Genomic DNA, 12989 nt, shown 5'->3' with positions numbered 1-12989 from the left:
GAAACATCTTGAAGTAAATGTCTACAAAGTTTGTTCAAATGAAAGCCCGGGGGTCAAAACTGGCCCTGCCCCAGGGGTGTCATTGTTTTTAACTATATGTGTATAGTAAAAACTTTAAAAATCTTCTTTTAAAAACCCCAATGAGCTAGAACTTAGATGTTTAGCATGAAACATCTTCTTATGGGTGTCTACCAAGTCTGTTCTGTTCAAATAAACAAATAAAAGCCCTTGGGTAAAAATTGGCCCCGGGGGGGGGGGGGGGGGGGGCTATATACAGGTGAGCGACCTCAGGGCCATCATGGCCCTCTTGTTCCCTTATACGAGGGTTGTTCGGGAAGTTCTGGGAATTTTGTCATATCTCCTACATTTTTTGTTTCTAAGACATAATATTTTGCACATACTAAGATTAGCATATCATGGAACTATTCTTAAAAATTGAATAGAATCAGACAACAATAGCAGGAAATAGCAGTAACCATAGCAACACTATAACGCCGCACCGGAGCAGTCCGACTCTAAAGAAAGGTATAACGCGCTACACTAATAATATTTCGTAATTTTGATAACGTAAAAAATGCGCGAAAACGCTGGTCAGCATCTGAACGTCATGACGTCATTTCCTGAAAATATCATAACGTTATTTAAATTCTCAACGGATCAACACTGTTTTAAAGTTGTTGCCCAGAGCCACTGAGTAAACAACATGATGTCGATAGGTGACGTTGAATTGCGAAGCATCGTGAAATTTTGTGTTGCGCTGGAAAAGTCTTCCACAGAAACAATGAAAATGATCAATTCTACAGGAAAATACAAGAAATGCAGTCCGGCTACATGGTTCGCACTGGCCTTGAATTTGGTTTCAACCTTGAAAAGTCCTTGAATTCAGGGTTGCCTTGAAAAAACACTAAAATTGTCCTTGAATTTCAGTAAACCCCCTTGAATTTCGGTAAAATGCCTTGAAAATCCAAAAGGGTATAAAACCTGTCGCTGTAAAGGTCAGGCAAATTTTCCGCTACAAATCGGACATGTGAACGAAGGCAGCCCGATCGAGTGCGCCCATTTGGATCTGTTTTAGTAGTGTTTAGCCAGCGTTACGGTTTTGGCACGGATTTTAACAAGCACTTGTGTATGACGTCATCGCAAATTGTGTACAAAATGTCAGCTTCCATTGCGAAGTAAAAAATGGGAAAATACACTAAGAAATGTACGTTTCAGCTCAAATGGCTTCAACAATACAGTTGGGTAAAACAAGTTATACAAGACCCACGAAAAGCACATTGTACCATGTGTATGAAAACCATCAATTTGTCGCAAATGGGAGAGAGTGCATTAACATCGCATGCGAGGGGTGCAAAGCACCTAAAAAATCTAGACATCAAGTTGTCATTGACGAAGTGTGGCCTTGCATTTGTCAGACAGGAAGGAACTATAAATGTCAAAACTGAAAATTGCAGTAGATCTGATTCAAATAATAACATTGTGCCATCCCAATCCACGACGGAAACTGTGCATGACATGACAATACCACCCCCACCCACTTCTAGTAATCATTGATTTGTGACTGAATCAAACATTCTAAGAAAGGGCTTCAAAGAAAAGAAACTGGAAGTTGAGGAAATTGGAAGAGAAATCCAAAAAAGAAAGGAAAAACTAGATAGAGTTGTGTGAATTTACTCAATCACCTTATGTTACAGTTTTGGTGTTCATATATTCTACTGACTGTGCCGATTTTCTAAATATAGTCACTGTTTTGCAATTCTAGTCATTTGAACCTTAAATTGAAATACACATGTTTTATTCACATGCTTTATATCACAGATATGGTTGTAAAAGTATAATTTTAAATAAGATCAATTGCAATAAAAATGTATATCACAGATATGGTTGTAAAAGTATAATTTTAAATAAGATCAATCGGGAAAAAAATGCCTTGAAAATGACAATTTTACCTTGAAAAGTCCTTGAAAAGTCCTTGAATTTTGATTTGAGAATTTGGTATGAACCATGGGCTACAGTGTATAGATGGCATTCTCGTTTTAAAGAAGGAAGAAACCCTCCATACAGCCCGGACCTCGCTGCGATGGACTTCCGTGTGTTCCCGGAGCTCAAATCACAGCTGCGTGGAAAACGCTTTGACTCAGCTGACGATCTTAATAAGCATACGCAAGCTATAGTCTTGTCCTTTACCGATAGCTGGTACATGGAAACATACAATAAGTGGATCAGCCGACACAGGAAATGCATCGAAATTGCAGGTGACTACGTTGAAAGGTGCGACGATCGATGGACTTTAACGTTGCATAACGTTGCAAATGACGTCGGCGTGTTCCGGGTGTTTGTTATATGGTTATTTACTATTTTTATTATGTTTTAGTTTCTGTGTGTATGATGATGATATTTTCAGATACTGTACAGTATATATTGAAATAAATCCATATATATTTATATTTACGCTAAGCCGACTACAGCGTGTGCTATAAAACAATTCTCAGAACTTCCCGAACAACCCTTATATATTCCTTATAAAAACCTATTTATGAGTCGAGATTTTATGTGTCAAACTTTTCGATGTGTCGAAGTTTTTTCGTGGTCCGTATAGAATAAATCTAGTACAATTTACCACAAATAAGTCAAAGTCCTTCGATTATTTTGACACCTTCGATCTTGAGACATTTTTCACACCTTTTCTGGCCGCGAAGACGATTTCCGATCAACTTTAGTGACAGGTGTTATTTACACAGCCGAGTGTTCAAACAGCCTTTGTATGCGTTTAAATGTGTGAAAAAATGCTTTAATCGCTACTATTTTGATTGCCGTAGCGGTATTTGAAAGTACATGTGAACAATAAGATCTATCATTTGAGTACTTCCGTGACCCGGTGTCGCGTGATAATCACACGCGAAATATTTACTATATGCTGGTTAAGTTATTGCCCTTTCGTATTGTTACGCCTCAACAGGTAGTCCAAATCAATTTAGCCGTGAAAAGTTACTTATCATGTAATATTTATCATTGTATAATGTAAATTATCAGATTAAAGAATGAAAGAAAAACATGAAATAGGTTACGTTATAGATCTTATCATTAGGGCTAGTCACATGTTGAAATTTTGTCATGAAATTCAGACCGATTCATGAGTCGAAGTCCCGATGTGTCGAAGTTTTTACTCAAGTCCCTCCAACTTCGACTTACCAAAGTTCTACTGTAAATGGGTTTACTTCATATTTAGACACAAGATCTTTTAGGTCAGTACCTTCATGAATATCAAACTCAAATTGACCTTGACTTTGGAGGTCAAGTGATTGAATTTTCACTGATTTTTGCTTTAATTGGCTGAAACTTGGTAATCAATCAATGGATTATTTTCATACTAGAACAAAACATCGGCAGTGTTGATGGAAAAGTTGTTCAGTATATTGAGAGCACTTTTATATCAAAAGAAAATCTAAACTTTCATTACATAATCTTTGTTTATAACAAAAACTTGTAAAACATGCTAAATAACACAAAATAATGAATATTTTGATGTACTAGCAAGAAATATTTACACATGAGTATAACTGACATAATTAGATAGGGATATTCCTACATCAGTGAAAAGGGTGGCAGATTAATTACCGATAGGATTACAAAAAAAACAAAAAAAAAACAAAAAAACTTTATAAATCATGTTTTTTCGTTATAAGTACATCTTAAAACATCTTTTTATTGTGTTTATTGTAATCTACATATCGAAATTTATTGAAAACAGAAAAAGATGCATATTTTTGGCCATAGGCCTTTAAGCTCTACAAAATTTTCATAATTAATGCGCTGGAGTTAAAAATATATTTATGAAGAAACTAAAGTTATAAAATCTGTCCAGAAACCACTATCATCAGAGTGTAGATATATTTTATGTGGCATAATTATGAGCTCAATTATAAATATCTTTGATCACTTCTTCTTGCATAACAGACTGGCGTTTCCGTTAGTTTTACCCATGCCGGAAATTTCATCTGGCATGGGGGGTTCCAGATGAGTCGCGTGCTGTACAATGGCACGATAAAGATGACGTAATTTTACCGTTATGAATGATTTTGTAATTCATACGCTGTTGAATGAAAGTAGTTACGGTTGTAATGATATAAATTTTCATTGAAAATAAAGATAAAGAATTTAAAATATAATGGAATATGGTTGAATATGCAAGAAAAAATATCTGACATATGTTTGCGGTTCGGATCGGAATATCCGTCCGTCGGTCACCCGCCCAAGTTATAAAATCTGTCCAGAAACCACTTTCATCAGAGTGTAGCTCAATTATAAATATCTTTGATCACTTCATCTTCATACCTTTTGATACTAGAAAGCATTTAAATATTCTTATGTGATGCTATAAACCTCTTGAACCTCTATAAAAGTTATTTAAAGCATGCCCCTGAGGTTAAAAATGCATTGAAGAATTACTACTTTTTCTAATAAAGGAATTTAGGTGAGCTATCTAGGACAGTCATAGCCCTTTTGTATGCTTTGATTAATGATCTAGACTGTAACTCATATGTTTTTGATAATAGTTTGATAAGATGGTAAAAATGTGTATTTAATATAGGCAGTCTGTTGTTTCTGCAATGGAATGGTTATTACAACATGAGAATGATGATGACATTGATGAACCACTACCACAGGGATCATCTGATGAGGTAAGTACACTTCTGTTTTATGTGTGTTTTTACTCTTTGGAATGAATGCTAGCAGAAATACAAACCTTTCCAACCTGAGTACGAAACAAGACCAGCTTTCAAAAATATGGGCAGTTTGACCAGATTGTGTACTCTTAAACTGTTTTTAGTGCAACTTTTTCAAATAAAAATTTGTGTTTCGCTTATGTTGCTGCTGTTATACAAAGACAAACATAGGTCATATTTTGTTTTATTAGTCCCCTACAGGATACCGGGGTGACTAAGTTTGCACACTGTCCGTCGTTTGCACTATCATCTAAGTGTAAACAGAACTGAAGAGAATAATATAGTTCATTCTATAACAATAGAATAAGGGGCTAACGGCCCTTTATTAACAAAAAAAAACAACAAAAAAAAACAACAAAATAACAAAAGAAATAGCCTCTTATCCCATTTGTCTGTCTTAGTTTACTAAAGCTGTATCACCTTATAACTCAAAAAGTACTGAAAATATTTATCTGAAACTTAAAATATGGATTGATGACAATATGGAGATAATTGCCACCGCAGCAGCTGCAATGCGGTGGCATATAGCGATTCACCTGTCTGTGCATGTATGTGTGTTATATAGATTATATAGTGAACTTAAAAAAATGTTCTCCTTAAAAACAGTTAGTCCAATTTAAACCAAACTTGGCAGGATTGATCCTTGGGTGAAGGACTTCCAAGAAGTTGTTCAAAAAATTTGATTCCATGCAGAAATCATGTTGCCATGGCAAAAAGAATTATTAGAAATTAAAAAAAAAAATCTTATTGTAAAGACCCACAAGGCCTAGAGCTTTTATATTTTGCAAAAGGCATTGTCTTGCGGACCTCTACCAAGATAATTCTAATTATAGCCCTAGAGTCAAAATTGACCCCACCCCAGGGGTAATGTGTTTTCGTTGTTAGCTCACCTGAGCACAAAGTGCTCAAGGGTGAGCTTTTGTCATCACTCTGCGTGCGTCGTGCGTCCGTGCGTCATGCGTCCTTCAAAAAATGGCGTCAAACTTTTCAAACAACATCTCCTAAACCACATGGCCAATTGCAATTAAACTTTACAGAAATGATCCTTAGGTGGACCCCTTTCAAAGTTGTTCAAAAATTTAAATTCCATTAAAAACTCTGGTTGCCATGGCAACCAATAGGAAAAACTTAAAAAATCTTCTTTTAAAAAACCCTAAGAGCTAGAGCTTAGATATTTGGCTTGAAACATCTTCTAATGAGTGTCTACCAAGTTTATTCAAATCAAAGCCCTGGGGTCAAAATTGGCCCCGCCCCAGGGGGTCATTGATTTTCCCTATATGCATATAGTAAAAACTTAAAAAATCTTCTTTTAAAGAACTCAAAGAGCTAGAGCTAAGATATTTAGCATGAAACATCTTCTAATGAGTGTCTACCAAGTTTGTTCAAATAAAAGCCCTGGGGTCAAAATTGGCCCCGCCCCGGGGGTCATAGATTTTCCTTATATGTGTATAGCAAAAACTAATCTTCTTTGAAAAAACCCAATTAGCTGGAGTTTAGATATTAAGCATGAAACATCTTCTAGTGAGTGTCTACAAAGTTTGTTCAAATAAAAGCCCTGGGGTCAAAATTGGCCCCGCCCCAGGGGGTCTTTGATTTTCCCAAAATAAAAGCCCTGGGGTCAAAACTGGCCCAGCCCCGAGTGTCATTGATTTTCCTTATATGTGTATAGCAAAAACTTAAAATCTTCAAAACCCAAATAGCTGGTGTTTAGATATTAAGCATGAAACATCTTCTAGTGAGAGTCTACAAAGTTTGTTCAAATAAAAGCCCTGGGGTCAAAACTGGCCCCGCCCCAGTTGTGTCATTGTTTTTAACTATATGTGTATAGTAAAAACTTAAAAAATCTTAATCCTACAATACATTTACTGCCATACAATCGATAAAAAGATGTTGATAATCTTCTATTTCATTACATTTATTACAGAGTGGAGATTAGACCATTTTTCATTTATAGCGCGTTTCTTTGCTTGTTAAGATCATGTTAATTACTCTAAATTTGAATTGTTTATACCGATTATCAGGAATTCTTGTAATGAATTTATACATATCATTCCAGTCCAGTTTTCTCTCATATTTATTTGACCAATAAAAATGTGTAGAGGGTTTAATGAATACTCTTTTTACTAATATTTGATATATTGTTATTTATTTTAAGACGTTTTTCTGTTTTTATTTTTGTTTGCGAAGAGTGAAACGTTTTCATAGTTTATTTCCAGGCCATAACCCTAGCTTTAAAGAGCAAATTTAATTCAGCGTAAACTTATCTACTAGCTTATTTAGAATAACATTTTGATCTATTTCACCCTGATCATTAAGTAAATCATTTAGAAAATATATATTCGATTAAATCCATGTTTTAAAAAAACAAACATTGGTTATTTATTTTAATGAATCTATTGCCCCAAATTATTTGTTTTCTTATTTGTTCAAATGTCAAATTTTGATTTTTATTATGTAAATCACGAGTTTTTATCCATATTTTAATAAGTTCTTGATGAAATTCAGTCACATTACTACAATTGAGACTTTTAATAGTGTCTGTATTACAAAGAAATATAAAGAAATTGTCATCAAAATCTTTATACCCCCCCATACGAAGTTTTTGGGGTATATAGGAGTCACCCGGTAGTCGGTCGGTTGGTCGGTCGGTCAAGCCGTCCGTTGCATTTTCTTTGTCCGGAGCATAACTTGAAGACTATTGGTTGGAATTCAATATAACTACATACAGTGGTCAAGCACATTGAGAGGAAGTGCAGTGCACAAGAACCATAACTCCATCTTGACTTATTACAGAGTTACTGTCCTTTGTTACTTTTCCTTGTCCAGAGCATAACTTGAAAACTACTGGTTGGAATTCAAAACAACTTCATACAATGGTCAAGCACAATAAGGGGAAGTGCAGTGCATAAGAACCATAACTCTATCTAAAGTAATTACAGAGTTATTGCCCTTTGTTACTTTTCCATTGCTTTCTTTTGTCAGGACCATAACTTGAAGACTTATGGTTGGAATTCAATATTACTTCATACAATGGTCAAGCACATTGAGAAAAAGTACAGTGCACAAGAACCATAACACCATCTTGACTTATTACAGTGTTACTGCCCTTTGTTACTTTTCCTTGTCCGGAGCATAACTTAAAAACTACTGGTTGGAATTCAAAACAAGTTAATTCATACAATGGTCAACCACAATAAGGGGAAGTGCAGTGCACAAGAACCATAACTCCATCTTGACTAATTACAGAGTTATTGCCCTTTATTACTTTTCCATTGCTTTCTTTTTTCCGGAGCATAACTTGAACACTAACGGTTGGAATTCAATATAACTTCATACAATGGTCAAGTATACTGAGAGGAAGTGCAGTGCACAAGAGCCATAACTCCATTTTGACTAATTACAGAGTTATTTCCCTTTGTTACTTTTCCTTGTCCGGAGCATAACTTGAAAACTACTGGTTGGAATTCAGTACAACTTCATACAGTTGTCAAGGACATTAAAAGGAAGTGCAGTGCACAAGAACCTTTGACTCCATTTTTACAAAATACAGAGTTACTGCCCTTTGATACTTTTCCTTGTCCAGAGCATAACTTAAAAATGTACTGGTTGGAATTCCAATTGATCAAGCACAAATAAGAGGAAGTACAGTGCACAAGAACTTTAACTCTGTCCAGAGTAATTATAGAGTTATTGCCCTTTGTTACTTTTCCATTGCTGTTTTCTTGTCCAGAGCATAACTTGAAAACTACTAGTTGGAATTCAATACTATTTCATACAATGGTCAAGTATATTGAGAGGAAGCACAGTGCACAGAAACCATAACTCTTTCTTGACTCATTTAAAAGTTTTTGCCCTTTTTTACTTTTTATTCTCCAGTGCGTTACTTGAAAATTAATGGTTGGAATTCAGTGAAACTTTATACAATGGACAAGGGCAGTGAGACGAAGTGCAGTGCACAAGAAACATAACTCAATTTGGACTAATTACAGTTATTGCCCTTGGTTACTTTTTTGTCCAGTGCATAACTTGAAAACTAGTAGTTGGAATTCAATACAACTTCATACAATGGTCAAATGCAATGAGAGGAAGTGCAGTGTACAATAACCATAACTCCATCTTCAGTATTTATAGAGCTATTGCCCTTTGTTCCTTTTCTTGTCTTCCTGGACTTATTTCAGAGTAATTCAATAAAATAAAACTTCATCAATGGCCAACCACATTGAAAGGAAATGCAACATACAAGAACCACAACTATCTTTAATTGCCCACAACCATAACTCTATTTCAATTCTTTTACAAGGTACAGTTGAGACTGCCTTAGCGACCCCCAGATTTCAACGACTCCCTGTCTTATCGGACCTTCTTTCAGTACTCTCAACGTATTTTCCTATATAAATGGTCTGAATTAAACGACTCCCTGTCATATGTGACAAGCGACCCTAATTGTCTGGTCCCAATGCAATGTTTTGTCTGATTTAAACGGCTTTCACACCTTTTAATTGTCCGTTAATTCCGATAAATAATACTATTTTAACACCCAGAGGGCCAAAATAATTAAGTCCAATGATAATCCAGTAGCAAACAAACTCTACACACCTCTGCCAGGTTCAATTACACAGTTTACATGTATACAGGTATCGAGTGACGTCTGTTCCCTACTGCCAAATATGGTAAGCATGATGCAATCGATGTGTGTGTAATGTACATAATGACCTGAGTAAACTGGATTAAGACTTGTGTCAGATTTTTTTATGCCACCGCAGCATCTGCGATGCGGTGGCATATAGCGATTCACCTGTGTGTTTGTGTTTGTGTGTGTGTTATATAGATTATATAGTGAACTTAAAAAATCTTCTTGTGAAAAAACCACTAGTCCAATTTCAACCAAACTTGGCAGGATTGGTTCCTTGGGTGAAGGGCTTCCAAAGTTGTTCAAAGAATTTCATTCCATGCAGAAATCTGGTTGCCATGGCAACCAAAAGGAATTATAAGAATAAATTTAAAAAAATCTTCTTGTAAAGACCCAAAAGGTCTAGAGCTTAGATATTTTGCATAAGGCAATGTCTGGTAGAACCTCTAACAAGATTGTTCAAATTATAGCCCTGGGGTCAAAATTGGCCCCGCCCGGGGGTCATTGATTTTCAATATGTACATATAGTAAAAACTTAAAATACCTTCTTGTAAAAACCCAAAGGTCTAGAGCTTTGTTATTGTGCATAAGGCATCATCTGGTAGACCTTAACAAAGATTGTTCAAAATTATAGCCCTTGGGTCAAAATCGGTAGACCTGGGGTCAAAATTGGCCCTGCCCCGGGGTCATTGATTTTCACTATGTACATATAGTAAAAACTTAAAATACCTTCTTGTAAAAAACCCAAAAGGTCTAGAGCTTTGATATTGTGCATAAGGCATCATCTGGTAGACCCTTACCAAGATTGTTCAAATTATAGCCTTGGGTCAAAATCGGTAGACCTGGGGTCAAAATTGGCCCCCGCCGGGGGTCATTGATTTTCAAACTATGTACATATAGTAAAAACTTAAAACACCTTCTTGTAAAGACCCAAAAGGCCTAGAGCTTAGATATTTTGCATAAGCATTGTCTGGTAGACCTCTACCAGATTGTTCAAATTATAGCCCTGGGGTTCAAAATCGGCCCGCCCCAGGGGTCATTGGTTTCCTTATATGTATATAGTAAGACTTAAAAAAAAATCTTTCTAGCAATTGACAATGCTAGAGGTTAGATATTTGCATGAAACATTGTGTTGTAAAACTCTATGCAAGATTGTTTCAAATTATAGCCCTGTGGTCAAATTGCCCCCGCCCTGGGGTTCATTGATTTCAATATATACATATAGTAAAAAATTAAAAAATCTTATTGTCTGAGGGTACAAGGCTTAGAGCTTTAATATTTGTTAAATAATATCATCTAAAGGTACTCTACCAAAGTTGTTCAAATTTTGCCTCTTGTGTCAAAATTAGCCCCGCCCCGGGAGCCATAGGTTTATCTTATATGTATAATAGTTAAAACTTAAAAAATCATTTTTCTAAATTTACAAAGGATAGAGTTAAGATATTTTGCATGAAACATTGTGGTAGTGAAACTCTAGCAGATTGTTCAAATTTATAGCCCTGGGGTAAAAATTGGTTCCGCCCCGGGGGTCATTGATTTTCATTATGTACATATAGTGAAAAAAAAAAAAATTGTCTGAAGGTTCAAGGCATTGAGCTTTGATGTTATATAATATCATACTATAGGTCCTCTACCAAAGTTGTTCAAATGTCAAAAATTGGCCCTGCCCGAGGGGCAGTGATTCTCATTATGTACAACGTAGTAAAAACAGAAAATAAAACAAATGTTTTTTGAATGGGAGAAAGCTATTAGCTTAGATATTTTGACTTGAAATGTTGTTTGGTGGACCTGTATCAAAGATTGTTAATTAAACCCTTGGGTCAAAATTATGCCTTGGCCCAAGGGGACAAGTGACCTACTTTCTTATCCTTTGATGTAAGCAATTGACATTTTGACCATGTGGCACAGTTTTAGTTGTAAAATTGAACCTTTGACCTAGATTTTTTGATGATGTGACCTTCTTTCTTGTCCTTGATGTACAGCTATGAAATTTGAACCATGCGGTGGCATAGCATTTTTCTCAAATGCAATCTTTTTTTGTTTTAACGATGGAGCTAAAATATCAGATTATAAATCTGTGGTTTTTAACTAAAATCACAACTGTTTTCATTTTTATCCCCCGCCAAAAAGGCAGCGGTGGGATATACGAAATAGTCTCCGTCCGTCCCGACCAACCTTCCGTCCGTCCGTCCTTCCGTGCCAGACATTTTTTGTCCGGAGCATATTCTCTAAAAGTATTTGAGTAATCAACTTGAAACTTCATAAGTGGATAGACCTCATTGAGGAGGAGTGCAGTGCACAAGAATGATAACTCTACCCTGCATAATTTTTGAGTTATTGCCCTTTGTTATTTTTCAAAATTGATTTTTGTCCAGAGCAATAACTCCAAAAGCCTATGAGATATCAACATGAAACTTCATAGGTGCATAGATCTCACTCAGGAGGTGTGGCAGTGGCACAAGAATGATAACTCTACCTTTCATAATTTTTGAGTTATTGCCCTTTGTTATTTTTCATACTTAATTTTTCACCTGAGTGGAGCATAACTCAAAAGTTGTTTGACATATCAACATGAAATGTCATAGGTGGATAGATCTTATTGAGGAGGAATGTTGTGCACAAGAATGATAATCTCTTCCCTATTACAATTATTTTGAGTTATTGCCTTTGTTTCTTTTTCATGCTATTTTTTGTCCAGAGCTTATCTCAAAAAGTATTTGAGTTATCAACTTGAAACTTCATAGGTGGATGGATCTCATTGAGGAGGAGTGCAGTGCACAAGAATGATAACTCTACCCTGCATAATTTTTGAGTTATTGCCCTTTGTTATTTTTTCAAAAATTAATTTTTGTCCAGAGCATAACTCAAAAAGCCTTTGAGATATCAAAATAAAAAACTTCATAGGTGCATAGATCCACTCAGGAGGTGTGCAGTGCACAAGAATATAACTCTACCTTTCATAATTTTAGAGTTATTATGCCCTTTTGTTCATTTTTTTCATACCTAATTTTTCACAGCCCGAGTGGAGCATAACTCACAAGTGTTGTGATGTCAACATGAAAATGTCAATAGGTGGATAGATTTTAATTGAGGAGGAATGCTGTGCACAAGAATGATAACCTCTTCCCTGTACAATTTTTGGAGTTATTGCCCCTTTGTTCTTTTAATCATAACTATTTTGTCCGGAGCTTATCTCAAAAAGTATTTGAGGGTATCAACTTGGAAACTTCATAGGTGGATGATCTTCATTGAGGAAGAGTTGGCAGTGCACAAGCATGATAATCTAACCCTGCATAATTGTTTTTAGTTATTGCCCTTTTTAATTTTTCAAATTAATTTTTTGTCAGAGGCATAACTCAAAGGCCTTTGGGAAGATATCATTATGACAATTCATAGGTGGCATAGATCTAACATCAGGAGGTGTGGTCAGCTGGCACAAGAATGAAACTACCTTTTATAATTTTTGAGTTATGCCTTTGTTATTTTTCATACTTAATTTCAAATTCAATTTTTTTTCTTCAAAAAGTAATGAGGTATCACTTGAAAACTTCATAGGTGGATAGATTTTACTGAAGGATGGGATGCAGCACACAAGAAATGGATAAACCTACCCTGGCCATTTTTTTCAGTTA

At 35.6% G+C, this 12989-nt stretch overlaps 1 protein-coding gene across 5 annotated transcripts in view; it reads left to right on the top strand.

Moving 5' to 3' along the window:
• LOC132743928 (ubiquitin-associated domain-containing protein 1-like) overlaps positions 1-4682 on the top strand; it is a gene marked incomplete at its 3' end in the record, with an annotated part of 92402 nt that extends 87720 nt beyond the window's left edge. For all 5 annotated transcript variants that reach the window (XM_060732527.1, XM_060732525.1, XM_060732526.1 and 2 more), the window contains 1 exon segment: positions 4592-4682. In XM_060732527.1, coding sequence (XP_060588510.1) covers positions 4592-4682 — 91 coding nt within the window.
• Between the last annotated feature and the right edge of the window lie 8307 nt (positions 4683-12989).

Source organism: Ruditapes philippinarum, unplaced genomic scaffold (genome assembly GCF_026571515.1).
Source record: "Ruditapes philippinarum isolate M1 unplaced genomic scaffold, ASM2657151v2 ctg1477_1_1_1_1, whole genome shotgun sequence".
In the NCBI taxonomy this organism is placed as follows: domain Eukaryota; kingdom Metazoa; phylum Mollusca; class Bivalvia; order Venerida; family Veneridae; genus Ruditapes; species Ruditapes philippinarum.
The sequence above is the reverse complement of the archived record's forward strand: the minus strand, read 5'-3'. Positions and strand labels throughout refer to the sequence as shown.